This window comes from Doryrhamphus excisus, linkage group LG22 (assembly GCF_037039965.1).
Source record: "Doryrhamphus excisus strain RoL-2023G ecotype Guam linkage group LG22, RoL_Dexc_Guam_v1.1, whole genome shotgun sequence".
NCBI lineage: Eukaryota > Metazoa > Chordata > Actinopteri > Syngnathiformes > Syngnathidae > Doryrhamphus > Doryrhamphus excisus.
In genome coordinates this window covers 8,454,486-8,476,712 of record NC_136378.1, presented here as the reverse complement: position 1 = coordinate 8,476,712, position 22,227 = coordinate 8,454,486, and the positions used below count along the sequence as shown (strand labels likewise).

The following is a 22,227-nucleotide window of genomic DNA, read 5'->3' as shown; positions in this document are numbered from 1 at the left end:
TCTTCAGCAAATTTCCCCTTAAAAAAGATGTTTAAAAAAGCTTGACTTAAGTCTGTTGATGTGGACACAGGGTCTGTATCTACAAGATGTAGGTTAAATAAAAGGAAAATAAAGTAAAGAAACAAAAAAGTGGTTTTATTTTCTAAAAGTACATATAATGCCATTCTGTTTCATTATGTTTTAAAAATTAAATCAGCCGCTTGATTTTCAGCTGGTGTGTTTCCAGCTGGTACGGGATCACGTCTACCAAGATTGAAACGCAAACGGAACGATTGTTTGTGTTGTAGTTACAAATTTGTTTGTTTTGATAAACGTTTCCACAATGAAAGCGCGATGCTCACCAGTCCAATTCATGGCAGCAACTGTCTTTTATTTAACCTAAAAATGTGTCACATCATTTTGCCTGATTCTGTACATACAAAATCAGGAGTGACCTATCATTTTGGTTTTGGAACTGAGCCCCACAAAAACATTGTGATTTTCAAGGAGACAAATGTATTTCATCACAGAAATGTCCATTTACACTATAAAATATATGAACATATGCAGTGTGTCCCAAAAAATAAAACTATACAGACTTTTAATAGTTGTTAACTAGGTGTATATTATACAGTAAAGTCTCGTTATATCGATATTCTCGGGAGTCGGAAAAAATACCGATATAACCGGACTATCCATATATCCGATCCTGCGCCGAACTGCATTAAAAGTGGGCGGATCTTTGATATGGCATGTCATTTTCTCCTTGAGTTCATGGATTGCGTATCTAGCATGCTTTTGTACTACAATACATTTTGTACTACAGTAAATAAAAATAAATTTACGCTGTAGTGATTACCGGTTACCGGGACATAATTCACCCCGGAACATAATTCACCCCGGAACTATCGATAGGGAAGGTGTTGCCACCCGGAGGGGTAGGCGCGAGGGACGGGTGTTTTCCGCTGTGTGTGCTGCACTCTGGTGGTGGAAGTGTGAAAAATAAAGTTGACTGGAAGCAGCCGTTCGCCGTGTTCTTTTTTGGTATTGAAATCCTTCAGCAAAGATTGATTTAAGCTGCTTTTGTATCGATATAAGCAGACCAAATTGGCTGGCGGGAGATGAAAAGGGCATCCTCGTAACCGGATTATCATAATAACCGGGTATCGTACTAACGGAACTAATTATATCATAAAAGACTAGAAATTTGCCGGGAAATGAAAATAGTATGGTAATAAGTAGTAATTCGTTTTAACCGATATCGATATAACGAGACTTTACTGTAATTTGTTAGATTTTCAAAATAGGCTGCACGATGGTCGAGTGGTTAGCGCCCAAACCTCACAGCTAGGTGACCCGGGTTCAATCCCACCCTCGGGGTAGCATGTTCTCCCCGTGCATGCGTGGGTTTTCTCCGGGTACTCCGATTTCCTCCCACATTCCAAAAACATGCTAGGTTAATTAGCGACTCCAAATTGTCCATAGGTATGAATGTGAGTGTGAATGGTTGTTTGTCTATATGTGGCTTGTGATTGGCTGGCGACCAGTCCAGCATGTACCCTGCTTCTCGCCCGAAGACAGCTGGGATAGGCTCCAGCACACCCGTGACCCTCGTGAGGATAAGCGGTAAAAAATGAATGCATGAATGCATGAATGAATGAATGAATGAATGAACATTTTGTTGCCAGCCAATCACAGGCTTCCTTATGATGTGCCAGATCAATTACTGCACATTAGCATCCACTTCACTACTTCCTTAATCTGCACTCTAAGCATCATGGGAACTGCAGTTCTTTACCCATATACAATCCGTATCATTGTTTAAGCTGCAAGGTTCACAGTATGTGGGAAAAAAAACAGCGGTTAATAGTACGGAATTTAAAGGAATTGTATTTACATTACATCCGTGGGGGAAAAATTGCCTCTGTTTTTTTGTGTTTTTAATTAAGAATTAATGCCGGAAAAGGATATACCGCTGTAAAAAGCAGAACATGCAGTTAATCCGCTGATGCTGGCTAAGGGACATGATGACTTCATGCGTGTCATCCTACATAATGGTGCTTCAAAGTCTCATGTTCAAGGCCTATTTTTTATTTCAGTATTCTACTGAACTTGGAAATATGCTTTTAACAATGATACTGATGGCATTATGGACATTTATACATATTCGCTGCACTGCTATTACTCTCCAAATCCCATCTAACAATGTGTCATTTGAATAAAAAGTGATACACTATAATTTGACTGATTGCAAAAAACATACAATTATGTGCTAAATATATTTTTTTAAATCACGCCAAATTATAATGTAGCATCACATCATATCTGCTGTACACGGATAACATGAAGATAAGATATGCCTTTATTCGTCCCTCAGTGGGGAAATTTGCATTAAATGGCGACTCCAAATTGTCCATAGGTATGAATGTGAGTGTGAATGGTTGTTTGTCTATATGTGCCCTGTGATTGGCTGGCGACCAGTCCAGGGTGTACTTCGCCTCTCGCCCAAAGACAACCGGGATAGGCTCCAGCAAACCCCCACAACCCCAGTGAGAATAACCGCCATAGAAAATGCATAGATGGCATATCTGCTGCGTATTTCAGAACGTCTCCCCTAAATTATTCCATAAAAAGATGAATTGTGAAACTGTTGTCTCTTAGTGAATGTGAAGCGTGAACCACTAAATGCAAATGTGGCCATTAATATTATTATTTATTGACTTACTTTTTGGAGATAAATAACATCGCGCTCACATCCTATCTTTAGCAGGCTGCCAAATCAGCTGTGATGCTGTCTTACGCTAGTGACTATATATAGAATTAAATCATGTTTTATTTAACACACAGCAGGGAAAGAATTTGTAGCCTTATAACCCTGGTGAAGGCGAGCGTGTGGTACAGAATCATCAATAAAACAGGAATAAATGATAAATAAGTAACTCTGCAAGGTTTTACCAATAACTGAACAACTTCATATAAAAATAATTTATATTCTAGTGACTTGTGTATGGTCAATTGTTAATTAAATGTTCTTTTTAAATGGCTATGTTGGAGTGAATAAAGGCTATGAAGTCTAATGATGCAATAATGACGAGTAATGTGAGTGTGAATGGTTGTTTGTCTATATGTGCCCTGTGATTGGCTGACGACCAGTCCAGGGTGTACCCCGCCTCTGGGATCGGATATGCAGTATAGAAAATGGATGGATGGGTGACTGGACAAACAAGTTTATTTAATCGAGTCACATGTGTTTTGATATATTTCTTGTCCTGCATTAATGATAATAATATATCATCATATTGGAATACTCCATTTAATATATCATATTTCCCTCTGTAAAGTTGCAGAATTTGCATTGTGAGATGTATTTTTTTCACAGCAAATCCGTACTGTCTGTCAAACATTTGGAGCATTTCTTGAAAAACTGGCTTTTCAGGGTGTACCCCGCCTCTCATACCAAGTCAGATGGGATAGGCTCTAGTATACCCCCGCCAACCCTCATGGTGATAAGTGGCATAGAAAATGTATTGATTTATGGATGGCATTATATCAATATAATGGAATACTCCATTTAATATATCATATTTCCATCTGTAAAGTTGCAGAATTTGCATTGTGAGATGTATTTTTTTCACAGCAAATCCGTACTGTCTGTCAAACATTTGGAGCATTTCTTGAAAAGCTGGCTTTTCAGGGTGTACCCCACCTCTCATACCAAGTCAGCTGGGATAGGCGCTAGTATACCCCCGCTAACCCTAATGGTGATAAGCGGCATAGAAAATACATGGATTGATGGATGGCATTATATCATTAATAGCATTATACACACAATTCACAATTTATGTTTCTTCCTCACATAGGTTCACCCCCACCTTGACATCATTCAATGACATCCATATTCTTGAATGGCTAAAACTAATTAGCAATAAAGCCATGTAAGTTATGTTGCTCCATAAATGCAGGATGACCACATTGCATCCAAGTTGATTAAATGTCCGCGTTGGCCTCAGATGGTCAAAGTGTAATAGCGGGTTCATTACATCTCCATATGTTGTTGAGGTGCTCGGCCATTCTAAGACTGAAACAACCCTGTTGAAATTGGGTGTAAAGATTTCACTAGGTTGGACAACCTTTGGCCCCCTTGAGAGCTATTTTCCAACTTGTGCTTGGCCGTGCATCACGTGGCTAATGGGACTGCCAGCACTGCAATAGGCAAGAGCAAATATTTTGTTTAAAGACGGCAAGTCAGGTGCTGTGCCCTTCATGGTGCGTGGGCACTGCATTGAGGGAAGAAGGAAGAGGGTAAATATGTCGAAAATATTCATTTCTGAGGCACAAGGTGAAAAAAATTGCTACCCTATTTTGTTCCTTGAGGTGCCACAAATCAGATGATTACATTTATATACATATTTCACTCTCGTCCAGTACTGTGGCAAACCATTTGCTGGCTGTCAATCACAGTCTATCAATCCATAACATGAAAATCCATCACAAAAGGAGACATTGAAGTAGGATTGAAGTCAAACTCAACTGGAACAAAAGTTAACATAATACGGTTACAGTTTTACAATTTGGCGTGGAAATAGAGTTGCTTTATGCTTTATGGTTGTAATTCCTAAAATATCATTTTCATTGTTTGGACAGTGGTACCCCGGTTTTCATACACCCCGATTTCATAGGATTTTGTTTTGAAAAAAAAATTATTGTCCAAAATATTTCTTGGTTATCACACATCAAACAGTGTGCCTCTCAAACGAGTCCATTTGCTCACATATCATGGATATGGAATATAAATGGATAGTGATTCTTTATATTAGGAAACAATAGACAGATTCCGATAATGGAATCTTTATTATGTGTGCACACAGAATGATGGACAACACGTGATGAGGTGATGACTGCATATGTCTTAGTGTTCGACAAATGGGCTTTCAGACAGTCTGTGTTAATTTTACGAATTCGTTATATTAGGAAACAATAGACAGATTCCGACCATGGAATCTTTATTATGTGTGCACACAGAATGATGGACAACTCGTGATGAGGTGATGACTACATATGTCTTAGTGTTAGACAAATAGGCTTTCAGACAGTCTGTGTTAATTTTACGGATTCTTTATATTAGGAAACAATAGACAGATTCCGACCATGGAATCTTTATTATGTGTGCACACAAAATGATGGACAACTCGTGATAAGGTGATGACTACGTATGTCTTAGTGTTAGACAAATAGGCTTTCAGGCAGTTTGTGTTAATTTTACGGATTCTTTATATTAGGAAACAATAGACAGATTCCGACCATGGAATCTTTATTATGTGTGCACACAAAATGATGGACAACTCGTGATGAGGTGATGACTACGTATGTCTTAGTGTTAGACAAATAAGCTTTCAGACAGTCTGTTAATTTTTCGGATTCTTTATATTGGGAAACAATAGACAGATTCCGACCATGGAATCTTTACTATGTGTGCACACAGAATGATGGACAACTCATGATGAGGTGATGACTACGTATGTCTTAGTGTTAGACAAATAGGCTTTCTGACAGTCTGTGATAATTTCACGGAGTATGGCAGTTAAATAATCCACCATGGGGCCAAAACAGGTGCAAGTACCAGAAACTTTGATAGAGAAGGAAATAAACACTATTGAATTCAAGAGTGAACTCATCGAAAAAAACGGAGGTAGCATCTGGTAGAGCAGGGGGGTGGGCAAACTACGGCCCGGGGGCCACATCCGGCCCGCCAAGTGTTTGAATACGGCCCGCCCATTCTTTCTTTTCCTAGTATTTAATTCAAACTTAACATACATTTTACCTGTATTATCACGCATTTATAAATGACCAACTTAGGGTGAAAAGTACATTTTGTTACCAAAAATGAGTGAATATGCAAGGTCACAAATTCTGAATCACGCATATACAGGGATCTACCGCATTCATGTGCAGCTTGTCACATTAATGGTATTTATGCAATTGACATTCAGAAGAATATTCACAAGTAAGATCCACTAGAAGTGCATCCACTCATCAAACATAGCAGCTGGTCACTTCCTGCCCTCATCCTCTCTCTTACATCGTCTTTTTTTGACGCATAACTAATCCACTGAACCCTGGCACGTCCTTTTTCATCATATTCTAACACCGTCTGCGCTATATATTAGCGACGCTTTCCGCCGGGTCCTCGGGAGTGGATTCACTCCAAAACGTCCCTTTCATTCCGCAGCTGCGAAGGATTAGAACTCTGTCACGGACCCAGATGAAGTTGCCTTCTTGATTTCCGTATTCGCATGACAGGAAAAACAAAAGACATGACACTGATATAATAAAAGGATAAAAGAAGGAAAATTAGGAAGCGCAGCAGGCTTGATGATAGAACACTTGAATATTTCATCACACAGTCGCTGGACTCGAGGTCCGTCGGCCTGGAGCAACCGCCCACAGGTTTTACGTAGCCATGTGTGAAATGGCAACAGCACTCTGCGACTTAATCATTGAAGGGAAAAACAGAGGAGAATTATGGTTGAGTGAGCACATCATGTTCACTTAATTCTTACTCATGGGGATTGTGAACACCGATGACAGAGAAACCATGTGTGGTAAAAAACCATGTAAACCAATACCACAGCCATAAACATCACATCACATTAAAATCATTATATGCATACACTAAACAGTCTTACTGTTCAGTTATGACCTGCCAAACTGATCATAGTAAATATTGTTTGTCTTCTGACAATAATACATCAATGAATTAATCGCACAATAAACCCATTTTGCCTTCCTCAATATATTCCTGAGGGTGTGTTTGTGTTCCTCCAAATGGAAGGGAATTCGCATGCATTGGTTGCAGCACCAGCGCGCAGACCTCATAGCTAGGAAACCAGGGTTCAATTCCACCCTCGTTTCCATGTTCTCCCCGTGCATGCGTGGGTTTTTTTTCTCTTGGTACTCCGGTTTCCTCCCACATTCCAAAAACATGCTAGGTTAGTTAGCGACTCCAAATTGTCCATAGGTATGAATGTGAGTGTTAATGGTTGTTTGACTATATGTGCCCTGTGATTGGCTGGCGACCAGTCCAGAGTGTACCCCGCCTCTTGCAGCACCTTGGCGCCTTCGTTCCCGAGAACAACCGAATGAGCAAAGTGAGCCCTTTTGTCAGTCGTACAGCCTCTTTGTCTCATTGAGGGGAGGAGAGGCGGGGCTGCTTGCATACAGACACAGCATACAGATTTGATAAAACTACTCAGTGAACAATCAGAAATTTGGCGGTGCATGCTATGGTTCCATGCTTGCAGAAGGTTTTACTATTGTATAGTATTGTTACTATTGTAATTATTCTGCCACGCCCTCTAATTGACTGTAGTATTCATTCATTCATTCATTTTCTACCAAGGGTCGCGGGGGGGCTGGAGCCTATCCCAGCTGTCTTCGGGCAAGAGGCGGGGTACAGCCAATCACAGGGCACATATAGACAAACAACCATTCACACTCACATTCATACCTATGGACAATTTGGAGTCGCTAATTAACCTAGCATGTTTTTGGAATGTGGGAGGAAACCGGAGTACCCGGAGAAAACCCACACATGCACGGGTAGAAAATGCAAACTCCACACAGAGATGGGCGAGGGTTGAATTGAACCCTGGTCTCCTATCTGTGAGGTCTGTGCGCTAACCACTAGACCGCCGTGCTGCCTGTCGACTGTAGTAATAAAGTGTAAATCCACCACTGTATCCAGAAGTGCAGATCTACATGATGTGTCTGATTAGATAAGATTAAGTTGAATATTTAGAGGATATCCGTGGCATAGCACGTCTTTTTTTTTTGCATCTCTAGATCACTGCAAGGAATATGCTAATATATGCTCCTACCTCTTCTCCTTTAGCTTCTATGCTAGAATGCCCATCCACTACTTTCACAAGGTTATGATGCTTCAGTGGCCCGGCGACTATGAACTGTCACAAGCAATCAGCTCTGATGGAGCCCTCGTTTCTGCACAGACATGCAGCTTTGGCAGCACTTTGCTCGGCGCTGTCTCTTTTGGAACAGGCCGCAAATGTACGGATCAAGGTGATAGAACACTTCAATATTTCATCGGAGCTGGAAGCTGGAAGCGACTGCGATCCAATATTTACTAAGATAGGAGAGCGAATTGTGACGCCGGCTGGCTGTTGATGTTTTTGTATTCAACATAAGACTCGGTATTGGAATTATCTGCAACCACACACATGTGGAGGGGAAGTCGTAAGCAAATGATAACACACAGCGGACCAAGAAGATTAATTACTTATCCATTTTATAATAATAACAAAACAGAGACGCTTTCAAAAGCTACTTGACCTTGATAGGGACAGGATATTGTGTAGAAAAAAAATACAGATTCTGTTTCGTTTTTGGTCAAATCAATGGAGACTGGAGGTAAAGGATTATTATAGCCCCCATGAACGGCCAATAGCTATTCCAGTATTACTGTGGGAATGGAGCTGCCATGGTCGTTTGTTGGATGGATCAGAAATATAAAAAGAGCCATAAAAGACACAAGAGCGGAAGAAAAAAAAACAGCTTTTGTCTTTAGAAGTTCTTTCTTAACTACATCATCCATGCTTTTTCATATAAATAAAACTAAATGACATCTTGAAATGGAAAAACAATCTCTGTCACAAACAATGTGTCCTATTCTCCTTGAGAGCTTTTGCTCAATGAAAGAAGACGATGGGCTGCTCGCCGCCAAATCCCTCACTCCCTGATGCACCTGAGATGAAACAACTCCAACCCCCCTTTTTTTTTTATTTAAGCACCCACCCACCACATGAACTAGTATGTTCTTATCATATGTTTTCCTTTTCTGCTTACAAAGCAACGGATGTGTTAATGCACAGAAGATTCTGCACATATCCGCTTGGGGTGCCTCAGTGTTTATCGCTGGTCAGTCAGGTCCTCCTCTTCATTACAACGCAGCACTGATATCATCTTCAATAATGGAGCCGGGCTCCATTGTGCTGCTGCTGTTGTTGACTTATAGTTCATAAAGCAGCCTATTACTTGAGGAGTGCTGAGCACATGTGTGGAGCATAGATGGGATGTCATGTTGTATCATGCCTACTGATGTGGAAAAAAAAAAAAGGTCTTGTATTCATGTGTTGGCCATAAAGCTAACATATGGGTCAGTGTACTGCACATTACTCTTGGTCTTAAACCTTGTATAAGCATGTGAATGTCACATTAAATGTCCAGTTATAGCTTCAAACCTTTTTTTATCAAATTAAGCAGCACCTCTAAAGTCAAATGACCCTGAGGTAATACTAATTTAGTAATTTCGCAATTGGAACTGCTGTCATATTGTGATGTAACACAGACCTTAGCTTGGTGAGTACAAAACCACATTTTTACGACACCTATTCCAAAAAAAGGAACTAGACTCAACATTAACAGTGTCGCCTCCAAACAAGCAGGAAAAGCGTTCACATGGTGCACTGGTTCAACACCTAGACACGAACAACGGTGTTCAAACGGAGTGAGACCTCTTTTCAGTCATACAGTCTATGTGTGGGGAGAGGCGGGGCTGCTAGCATCCACACAGCAAAAGAGCTTCAAGTAGCAGATAAGCAAAAAAAATTATTACACGAATAAGCCAGTATGCCAAATTTGTTTGAAACTGACTGTTAGCAACAAAACTAACATGTCCAGCAGTTAAAAACGACACAGCAACAGTCAACACTCAGTCAGATGTTTGAACTGCAAATTAAATACAAAAACGGAACACAAAATATAATTTAATGCATTGCTGAAAAAAAAATGCTACTATTCAATACAGTTGAAAAGCCAGCTTTTCAAGAAATGCTCCAAATGTTTGATAGACAGTACTAATTTGCTGTGAGAAAATACATTTCACAATGCCAATTTTGCAACTTTACAGAGGGAAAGATGATATATTAAATGGATTATTCCATTATTCATTCATTTTCTACCGCTTATCCTCACGATGCTGGAGCCTACCCCAGCTGTCTTCAGGCAAGAGGCGGAGTATACCCTGGATTGGTCGCCAGCCAATCACAGTGCACATATAGACAAACAACCATTCACACTCACATTCATACCTATGGACAATTTGGAGTCACCAATTAACCTAGCATGTTTTTGGAATGTGGGAGGAAACCGGAGTACCCGGAGAAAACCTACACAGGCACAGGAAGAACATGCATATGCCACACAGAGAATCAAACCCAGGTCTTCCCGATCTCCTGATTGTGTGGCCTACATGCTAACCCAGGGGTGGGCAAACTTTTTGACTTGCGGGCCGCATTGATATGACAAAATTTACGGGGGGGGGGAGCAGACTATATATTTTACACGTAACAGTCCACCTGGTATTATTGTATCTGTAAAATTGTCATGCAATCTGCTATTATTATTTATTATTTTATATTTATATTTAAATATTTGAAAAATAATAAAATATTACAATAATTACAATAAAAGTAAAATAATAATTATTATATTATTATTTTGTAAAATATGCAAATATAACAATAATATTATATATAATTAATATAATAATTAGCATTAATATAATAATTATAATAATGATAATAGTTCTAATAATAATTATAAGAATCTAATAATCTAATAATTATTATTATTATTATTAATATTATTATTATGTGCTTGTGTCCCTTTTTTCAGGAGCACTTTGTAAACAACAGACCATGTCAAAAAACGAAATTGATAAAACCATCAAAAGGTTGGCTCAGGCCATGATGCCAGGTTGTATGTTGAGTTTAAATGAAATACTTTGGAAAGATTGGGCGGGCCGTATTCAAACACTTGGCGGGCCGGGGTGGCCCCCAGGCCGTAGTTTGCCCATCCCTGTGCTAACCACTTATGCACCGTGCACACATTGTGCATTTTTTATGATAGTTTTCTTAAACTTACGTTAAAACCTTGCCTCGTCTCATGAATTGGGTGTCACCTGATATTATATTCATTCATTCATTTTCTACCGCTTATCCTCACAAGGGTCGCGCAGGGGGTGCTGGAGCCTATCCCAGCTGTCTTCAGGCGAGAGGCGGGGTACACCCTGGATTGGTGGCCAGCCAATCACAGTGCACATATAGACAAACAACCATTCACACTCACATTCATACCTATGGACAATTTGGAGTCGCTAATTAACCTAGCATGTTTTTTTTGGAATGTGGGAGGAAACCGGAGTACCCGGAGAAAAGTCGAGGGTGGAATTGAACACTAGTCTCCTAGCTGTGAGGTCTGCGCACTAACCACTCGACAACCGTGCCACCCTTTTTTTTCCAACATTTTAAAAATAAATTAAAGCTGTTTACATAAAAGCTAGGTGTCGCTTTAAAACTAAGTATGTACAGAACCGTGGTAATGGCGTACCGTTACCCCCCTAATATATGTACCGTATATAGATATATATACTAATTTTGCTATCTGCGTAAAGTAATTGTACATGGTAGCGTGATGATATCTTTAGTGTGCTGTGACAGTCCATTCATAATCACTGGACCTAATCTCTCTTCTCACTCGCAGTTTATCACATTTGGCCTACAAAATTGAGCAGATAGATAAAAGGAAATCAATAAGAAATCCAAATACCTCAACAACCCCCCCCCAGTAGGAGGACACGCTATTAAAGATCAACATTTGGGGATGATTAAAAGCTATTATTTTGTGTCTCAACTTACATGCCACCAACATGGCCTGACGCCCGGTGTTTGTGAAGGGTATGTGGAGATCTGAGGCAAACAGATGAGAGAGGAAAGCTGTGGTTTTATCAAATAGCATCTGCCACAGTAACTGAATCCAAGACAAACACCACTCAGACGGTAATTCTTCTCCCCAGGTTGACTTGAACTGACTTGAACTAGCTATTTTCATTAAAAATGTATTATGTTGAATAAGACTGTGTTACATTTTCTCTTTTTGGAATCTCATTACAGCCTTTAAAAGAAATGCAGACATGGAAATACATTGGAAATAAGGTCAAAAGAATAGTCTCCTTAGAGGTTTGCCTTTTGGCACTCCACCAGAACTCAAGCATGAGACTCACCTAGTGAAAAGCTCTTAGCATTAGCAGTCTGTTGAGTCTGTTGCATGCAACACTGTTCTTTCTCCAGCCTAGCTTCGCTGTTTGAACTGTTTAGTCAATATCTCTCACAGGGACCTTGCTTTTCGCACCTCATTCGGTAGAGAATCCAGTCATCCGATGGCGGTCCTGCACGGAACAACCTCACACGGCCCATGAGAGCTCATGGCAATCAAACCATCATATTACAGATGAGGAGTCCACTTTTGATTTTTACTACACAGTCAAGGTACTCCCTTTGTTCGGCACACATCATTAAGGACGTCAGACTTTCATTGGACTTTTCGCCTCATGATTCAGTTCACCTGTTGAACCCTGTTATGTTCAAAAGCTGTACTTTACTCCATAACTGCCGCATATAAGTCTATCACGGTGGAAAAAAGGATTTTCTTTATTCCTCTCACACTGCCGTGTCTTCTCAGGGTAGGCCTGTCTCAATAAACACAAACAGACAAACACTAGTTGTAGTCATTTGCAGAGAGAAAGCGACTTGTTGCAAAGGAGTATTTAGGAAAGCCCACTTTGCACCGCACAAAGCAATGCAGTACACTTTTCCACTGTGCAACTTCACTCGAACGTGCCTTTTAAAAAGATACCATATATATTTGTCAAAATTATGACTAGGTAGGATAAGCAGTTTTAATGAACAAAAATAAAAATATCGGGAATTTAAAAGACGCATTCAAAGACGTAATATTCAAGACTAGTCACTAGGTGTCAGTAATCACCAGGCTTTTATTTGTTTATATTATGTTTGAATCGTCTCACAACAGGCGCAATAATCCCTAATAAAACGGGAGCTACTGTTGCAACTGTAATTCGGAACCCCCGATGTCACTTCCTGCTTCCTGCTCCTCTAAGGGACGTATTTATAGCAACACACACAAGCACAAGTCTTATTTATGTCATAAATGGTTTACATACTCTGACTATATCGAGTAATAGGAGTGTAAAAGTGACTATGGGGTGTTAGTTCAGGTCTACAGGGTTCTAATTATGTTAAAAAAAACATATTTAGAAGTTTATGAACAGGTTTTTTCATGCTCTATGAAAATATTCCATTTATAAATACTACTTCACTTGAATTCACTTATCACAGTAAGGTCTGGAACCAATTAACTGTGATAAATGAAGGATTAGTGTATTTCAACTCATTCTTGTTCCACTAGCTTCTTTCTCATTTCATCATACAAGCTTCAGTTTGTTGTTTGGTTCCAACCGTGGCTAAAAGTCATGGACTTTAAAGCCATTATAGCCACATAAAGGCTAAGTATGCAAAATGAAAATCCAAAAGTACAAGAATATTGGAAAGGCTTTTCCTCATCGACAGTATACTGGAGAAGTATTCACCCTGCCTAAGGATTTGTGACCTAAAACACAATTTACATGAGGAGAAAAGGTCAAAATTATTTCTGGATGTTTTTTGTCGGCACGACGTCCTTGCTACGGGTAAGAATTTTTTCTCTTATTAGATGTGAATAATGCATACGGTGATATTGATATATATTGTCATGCTGCTAAAAAAGACTTTTGACACACATTGGACACAACGTGTGTGTGATCTAACAAGATGGTGAGCGTGCAGGCCACACAGCTAGGAGACCCAAGTTCGATTCCACCCGGGTACTCCGATTTCCTCCTACATTCCAAAAACATGCTAGGTTAATTGGCGACTCCAAATTGTCCATAGGTATGAATGTGAGTGTGAATGGTTGTTTGTCTATATGTGGCCTGTGATTGGCTGGCCACCAGTCCAGGGTGCTGGGCCAATAGATTTGGGTCAACCTGCTCATAAACACATTATTGTAGCATCCTTCTAGCAGAGGCACAGAGACTCTGACAGTTTTTTAAACTTTATTGCTGACCTTAAAACACTGCTCAATCCCACTACCGTATCCTTAAGCTCCCACACACATTTCTCCGTCACTCTCCACACCAGCAACACAACACTTCCTCATTACCCACCAATCACAGTCACCGTGAGCTGCATTCATGAACATCGGAGGTCTGAAAGGCAGGTTGGTACATTATAATAGGAATGGCTATGTCGTTCTTAACACACCTCATGCACACCAGGTCTGCCAAAGAATAAAAAAACGCAACAGGAACAAACTTAGCTAGTTTACTATATATTTTGCATATTTTGCATATTTTAAAGCTAATAGAAACTAACATGAAAACACTTTAAGTTTTGAGACACCCAACCTTTATAAGAAAATTTTCATATTTCTAAATCAATTATTTTCATACATAACCTGTTCACAACCTTCTAAATACATTTAACATTATTAGAGCTCTAAAGACATGAACTAACACCCCTAAAGTCACCTTTACATTCATATTACCCAATATAGTACACACAACAAGAAAAAATAAGCCATAAATGAGAGCCATGCTCGTGTGTGTTACTAATAATGTGTTCCCATGGGAGCTTAGTGAGTGGTGGGTGGGCAGGAAGTGACATCAAGGGTTCAGAGTTGAGTTTCAGCTTCCCGTGGGTTGCGGCTGCAACAGTAACCCGTGTTTTTATTAGGGTTTATGGTGTCGTTGACCAGTGTAGAATACCACATAATATCTTTTCAATGCCTTAATTTGTATTTTACATCATTTAACCATTTTTACACTTAATATATAAGATATAACATTTCTTCAATATGCATATGTTTTGTTTAATAATCAGCTGCATTCAACAACAAAACTGAATTATTTTATTTTAGAAATTTTAACAAAATTCGACCCTCCAAGTGGCTTCTCAAACCTGTAAATTCACCTTACATATAAAAAATAGGTATAATATTCAATACGTAAAAAACATGAGGATGGAAACAGGTAGTGTGATCAACTCAGTATTTGTAGAAGCGCATATGCATATGCACAAGCATGTTTGTGTATAAACAACCCTCCATCTGTGCCTCCACCACAGCTTAACTTGGATGGTCCGCTCAAATCTCTCTTCTCTTTCTCTCTTTCTTCCAAACACACACACACACTTTTACAGTCAGGCATATTTCCCTACTTTCACATTTTCACCCACCGCAAAGACACCCCACACCCCCTCCTTTCTTTTTCCCCAGCTTCCGTGGCCATGCTTCTTTGGTCACACCTTTCAAATTGAGTTACAGCCCGCCGAGAAAAGTATGGAACTACAACAATCACATGAGACGCTTCTCTTGACCACAGCGTGTCTCTGTCAGGCCACAAACTGCACAAACATGTCTTTCTGTCACTTTGCTAACCATCCATTCACACAGCACCAATAACAGCCTGAAAACACTATCATCAACAACACGTGGGTAGAGATGCGCCTTTTCATCCACGCTTCACAGCACATGCCCTTTTTGCCACATAGGCTGAGACATAGTGAAACATGTCAACATTTGTAGTCATTTCACCTTAGATTAACAACTTCAGTGTCATTGTGACGGTACACTGGCTTTAATAAGATTAGTGTCTGTCACTGTCACTGCAATACCTACATAGGCTGTCCGTAATACAGGTGGACCAGCCAGGACACCAACACTAGCATTATGGTTGAGTCTTACAAATATTTGAGACATCATAATGGTCATTTAAACACATTATAACATGATAACACTGGTACTGTAGTGATGTATACTGCTGCTTTGCGTAGTTAACATACTGGAGCTGTCCAGTGCTGATCCCAAGTTCAGCTCAATGGGAGTGTTTTGAGCTTGTTTGAGAGGTCAGCCAAAATCAGCCTGTGAGTTATGGCATTGCAACTCATTCATTCATTTTCTACCGCTTATCCTCACAAGGGTCGCGGGGGCATTGCAACTATGAATGATAATACAGGTAATAAGGAAGTGGTAGTGTGTGAGGCGAGAGTGGAACCGCACATTAAGTGCTTTACACAGACCTTAAACCTTGCAATGTAACCCGCACTCGGCGTTCCCAGCATCACTTGTTTGCTTGCGGATGTTAAGTCCCAAAAGTGTCGAGGGTAGGATGGAACAAACAAAATTGTAACAAGGCAAAATAACACATTAAGTATTTAGTTAAAGGAAGCAAACTTTTTGGTAATATTAACGCAAAAAAGAAGACTCTCTAGAATTACGTCATATGCAGCAGAGTCTCCTAATGCCTCACACTCTAATGGAAAAAAAAAGCAACAAGAAACAGGACATGTCCTGGGAAAAACAGGATGTTTTGGGAACGCTATGGGAACAATGAAACCTATAAACATCACAAATAAGTTTGTTTCTAAAACTGCTGTATCTACTTTAATGCATTAATTCTATGCAAAAATGATGTCCTTAGCAGGTGCACAGGCCTGTAATTTAACAAGCTCAACTTTTGGGAGATTTACCTAGAGGGCATTATTATAATAAAGAAAGATGTGACAAAATGGACAGAAAAAAGCTGGTCACAAACTGAATATTCATGATTCCCATATTGTGTTTAATAGCCTTTAGATGATCTGGCTTAAAACAGCCGCAAGACAAACGTGCATCTTGACTGTAAGTATTTTTTATTGGCTCCACAAACGTTTCAAAGAAGATATTTTTCATCTGGAGGATATTTTTCACTTATTATGCCCATAGATCATCCTGCACGTGCAGTGTGCAACACACAAACATCCAAGCTGAACGCACCAAGAGTAATAAATAATTCTACTGCGCATTGCTTGTACCAATACTGCAGTGTGAACGTCTTCAGGCTGTGTTAACCACATTCCCCCTTTGTTTACAATGAAGCATTGCGCCGCTTTTCTCACATCCTTCTCCTTTTTCAATACAGTCAAAGCGACTCTTGTATCATCCTGTCTGCGTCTCCAATCTCCTGAAGCGAAACTGTTTCAACTAAAGTAGCTAAAAGGGTTAAGATGGTTAAACATTGCAGCCAAAAAAAAAAAAAAAAGCATTTACTATGTCTGCTCAGGGGAGAAATAAGGGCTGCAGACCATTAGGGAAATGACAAAATGAGGAAAATGAAAATGAGCTTCAAAAGCAAAACAGTGCAAAATTTGCCTTTGAGAGAAAACAAGGCGAGTAATCGGGTAAAAAGCGTGTCAAGGAGAGGTGGACGGGGGGGCTAGCTGTTCATTCCGCCTAAGGAAACCGAAGGGGAGGGTAAACAGGAGAGAAAAGGATGGCGCTGTCATTAAGTTAGCTCGTCGTGACCATCAGGAACATTAACTCTGTCCGTTTTGCTTTCTTCAAACTGGTCCCTCTTTCACTTTGAACTCCTCTTTTTGGTCTCTCAGCCATTTCCAGCTTCTGCAGCTATTATGGAACCTGCACTGGTAATTACACATTTGCCAATTTCTGATGTTGCTTCAAAGCAACAAGAGTCTTAGGAGCAAAGTAAACTGCAAAGCTGCTGTGCAACAAAGAAAGTAGAGCCTTTATGATAGCTGCAGACACACATTTCTTTGCTGCTGGTCGCTAATTCAATTAATATCAAAAGGCCTTCAGCCAACTTGAAAGAAAATTGTCTTGACACTACGCCGTCATTATACGCAATATTTCCTCTCTGAAAGCTTCATTTGGCTAACTGTACGCACATTTCGATTATGTTAAGGATGTGCGACGTTTATCGATCCGCCTCAAAATGGATGAACTCCCCAAATCCACATAAACACCTCTTTGCCAACGCCTTTGATTGGATTGCCACCTCATGAAAATTAAATGTACTATGCCGTACTACAGGGAGCTATTGATGACAGAGGAAGTTTGAACATCCAAGTAAATAATTCTGACAGCTTGCACAACAAACACTGACAAATGTAAAACTCAACAGCACAGGAGTTCCTCAGTCAGCCTCCAAAGTAATGTTATTTTGTGACCTTATTTCCTTTATTGTGATGGCAGAGACAATCACAGATGCTTGAGCTCATCTTGTTAATATTTCATTAAATAATATACATCAAGAGCATACCCATAGCTGGTATTATGTTCTTTAGGACACTAAGGGCCTCAATGTTGCTAAATAAATCCCTCGTTGATGGCAGGGAATTGATTCCGGATGCGTCCGTGATGAGTGAATCTCCACGAAGTAGGATTCCATATTACGAAACTGAATATTTTATAGTTACAGTCTAGAAAAAGATGTTGATGACTTTCTAAAATATTTTTTTACCATTATTAAAGCCCTCTGGACATGAAATAACACCCCTATAGTCAACTTTACAAACATTCATTCATTCATTTTCTACCGCTTTTTCCTCACAAGCGTCGCGGGGGGTGCTGGAGCCTATCCCAGTTGTCTTCGGGCGAGAGGCGGGGTACACCCTGGACTGGTGGCCAGCCAATCACAGGGCACATATAGACAAACAACCATTCACACTCACATTCATACCTATGGACAATTTGGAGTCACTAATTAACCTAGCATGTTTTTTGGAATGTGGGAGGAAACCGGAGTACCCGGAGAAAACCCACGCATGCACGGGGAGAACATGCAAACTCCACACAGAGATCGCCGAGGGTGGAATTGAACCCTGGTCTCCTAGCTGTGAGGTCTACGCGCTAACCACTCGACCGCCGTGCCGCCCTTTACAAACATATTACCCAATATATTAGATATAATCTGAGAAAAATAAGGCTGCACGGCAACCAAGTGGTTAGTGTGCAGGCCTCACAGTTAGGAGATCCGAGTTCAATTCCACCCTCGGCTATCTCTGTGTGGAGTTTGCATGTTCTCCTAGTGCATGAGTGGGTTTTCTCCGGGTACTCCGGTTTCCTCCCACATTCCAAAAACATGCTAGGTTAATTAGCGACTCCAAATTGTCCATAGGTATGAATGTGAGTGTGAATGGTTGTTTGTCCATATGTGCCCTGTGATTGGCTGGCGACCAGTCTCGCCCGAAGACAAGTGAGATAGGCTCCAGCACCCCCTGCAACCCTTGTGATGATAAGCGGTAGAAAATGAATGAATGACTAAAGTTAGCTGGGATAGGCTCCAGCATAAAGTGTGACAGTGAAATAGATTGTATTCATTATAGTAGTTTCATAGCTTACCAGTAACATTTTATATATATAGTATATGTTTTATAGTCATAGGTAGATCATTCTTACTTGTAACTCTCAGTGTGAGCACCCGTATGGACACACCTATGGATTTTTTTTCAGACTCTAATTAATTTAATGTGCATGTTTTCGGACTATGGGAACAAACCAAACTACTTGGAGAAAGTGCAAACATGACAGATCCAAGCTGAGATTCAAACTCACAACCTCCTGGCTGTGAGACAGAAATGCAGCCTACTTCCTGTGTTTACATATCTGATAATCGTGTCGGAAGAGGACCACTTTTATCAGTTTCCAGTTGAATATTGCACAGTATTAACGCTTTGTTAACTTTGTTGCTTCAATTCTAATTAAGCAAAAAAATAATATTTTTTTAAAATCAGGTAAAGCAAATGACTTACACATCAGAAGATCTTAAAATAATCAAATGACACTTGACGCCATCCTTCTATCTCCCACATCTCTGACACGCACGGGCCTTTCAAAGTAGTCGCGTAAAAACTTCACGGTGTTGGTGCATGTGAAGTTTAAGTGCGTCCTGAGACGGTGCTCTTGATGGAAAAGCTTCAACGTGGCAGCAAGAAAAGAAGAAATGGGGCCACGGCTCCCACAGGAGCCCCTTTCCTCTCACTAAAGCTCAGTCTGCCCCTGAATTTAATTAGATTCTGATATCAAGCTTTTCCCTCCTATGCTTCCATCCCCTCTTCAACATGCGTGAAATTGCATGGCACTATCTATTATTTATTCACACTCATTTGCTTATTGTTTCTTACAGAAGCATTCGTTTGGGTCCTTGCCGCTGCGATACGACGCTCTACTTCATCTCCCTCACCGCTCAGGCCCACCTCCTCTGCAGATCAACTCGTTTGCTGATCGGAGGGTAGCTATAGATTTTTTTTTTCTCCCCCCCCCCCTTCACCCAATGACAGCACAGTGAGGTGCTATGAGGGCTGGGTGCTAATGAGCTGACTCTGCAATGCTGGGGGAGATGCTCTATAACACAGGGGGGAGTGAGAGGATGGAACAGGCGAAGACTCAGAGGGGCCATTATGACCATGCAGCACAAGGGGTTAGAGGGATTGAAGACAGAGAGAGAGACATTTTGGCTCCAAAATGCACCCCCCCACCCCATTTACTCCGCTCATCCTTTAAAATGACATCCCAAAATGTCACTCTCAAGTCTATTTCTTCCTCGTTTATCCACTCTGTGTCTACTAATTGCAAGTCAAAAGAGAGGGGGAGCTTATTTGTCTTGCTTTGCACCACATAGTATATGACCAATAAAAGAGCCCATAAAGACACTTACAGCACAGTAATGCGTGTCATTTTATATTATATGCTACTTATCTTAACCCGTTCACATCAATCGTGTGATCCAATCCAAAGCGCATTGTCCACGCGTATAAACTACACTGCGTCTATCCAAAAACCAATGTGCGTAAACTGTGTTGCCATGGAACTTGTTTTAGTATCGAATACTGCGTGAAATAAATAAATGAAAATATAACTAGAAAGCGGTAATCAAGTGGAATTGGGTGCATGTGTGGGGAGAGAACACTCACACGCGTGGGTGACCGAGAAGCTGTTGGAGGACTCCAGGTTGTCCACATTGTAGTTGAGGTGGAAAGGCTTCTCGGTGGTGTTTTGGTTGGTGTTGTAGAGTTGCACGGCGAATCTGAAGGCGCTGTGCTCCTGCACCGTGGAGCGCATGAAGAGCCCCCCTGCAAGAGGAACGGGGATCACATAAAAACCTGCACTGTGTGACTTTTAAATCTGGATTAGCAAATGATAACGCGTGGAAGTATTTTTTTTTAAATCTTACTTGGGTAAATAAACGTACCTTTTCGCACTCGCTTTTCTTTTTATCCCCACGCAATACTCCAAATAATTCACCATTAAATGTACAGCAATTCTAAACTTACTGTATTTGGTACGTGAATGCTGCGTGTGCAAATTTTACCGTTAAGGTATTCTTGCAAAGCACTTACCGATATTAATCTGATTAGGAAATCCCGCAAATGATGTATCGAAGAGCCACAGGAGAAGCAACACCACGCGTTGTGCCATTTTCACCTCCCACAATCTGTTCAACTCCTTGGGAAGAAGGTGGGCAAATTCATATGTTCCGGATGGAAGCTGACGATGGGAATCCAGTGGACAGATGATGGTCGCTCACAGTGCACCAATAAGGTTCATTGAGGTGCACAAGAGAGGGAGAGTGAGAGGAGAAAAGGAGTGAGGCAAAGAGAGAGAGAGAGAGAGAGAGAGAGAGATCTGATTGGACGAATGTTGGTCAAACTTGATCGGGCATTAATTTAAAAGCAGTAAACTGCTACTTTCCGACAGCCTGGAATAACCCTCGCATTTGTCCGTATAAGGCGACCAATCAATAGAAGCACTGCAATCTGTGGTGGCCAATAGGCTGCAAGGCTGCATGAGCACATTTGTATCTGCAGCATTGTATTGATGGACATCAAGAATACTTAGTATATGCTGTATGTTTACATAATTCATTAGCCCAGGGGTCTCAAACTCAATTTACCTGGGGGCCACTGGAGCTAGGGTCTGGGCAAGGCTGGGCCCATCAGGTTTTCCAAAAAAAAACAAAAAAACAGAAAAATATTCAAACTTTTTCAGTGCTTTTGTTCCGATTTTCTACAATAAAAGCTCTGATAAAACATTCCACTGTTCTCAAATCTTAATTTTTTTTCTGCACAAAATAAGATGAAAAATAAATAAACAAATCAAGAATAAAGAAAATCAATCAATCAGTAATAAATAAATATAATAATAATAATAAAAGGGCAAATAATAAAAACTTAAGAAACCACATATAGTTGGTGGGTAGACAAATTATTTTTTTCAGATTAAAATGAACAAAGCATTATTAGAGCCCTGTAGACATGACAAAACACGACTATAGTCACATTTATACTCTTTTTATTTACAACATATTGCGCAACTGCAGGGTCTTGAGACACATGCTAACTCGCAAACTAGAGAGCTAGCAACCTAAACGGTAGCCTTCAAGTTATTTCCTTTAAACTTAAATAGCCCAAAAGTTACCACTTCCACACGGATAGGGAGGATAACTATTAACAGTTATTTAACCTTTAACATGAACATTAATCAAACGTAATAATTTTT

At 40.2% G+C, this 22,227-nt stretch overlaps 1 protein-coding gene across 6 annotated transcripts in view; it reads right to left on the bottom strand.

Annotated features, from left to right (window-relative positions):
• The window catches only part of LOC131110555 (glutamate receptor 3-like), a 117,606-nt gene extending 96,296 nt beyond the window's left edge, over nt 1–21,310 (bottom strand). For 3 of the 6 annotated variants that reach the window (XR_013625247.1, XM_078788068.1, XM_078788070.1), the window contains exons 1-2: nt 21,069–21,310; nt 20,643–20,801 (exon numbers count right to left, since the gene is read on the bottom strand). Coding sequence is in view for 5 of the 6 variants with exons in the window: in XM_078788068.1 (XP_078644194.1) it covers nt 20,643–20,801; nt 21,069–21,147 (238 nt within the window). In the remaining variant the exon portion in view is untranslated. The remainder of the gene's footprint in view (nt 1–20,642; nt 20,802–21,068) is intronic. The other 3 variants (XM_058063769.2, XM_078788069.1, XM_058063770.2) reach the window with 2 other exon arrangements.
• Nucleotides 21,311–22,227: the final 917 nt, after the last annotated feature.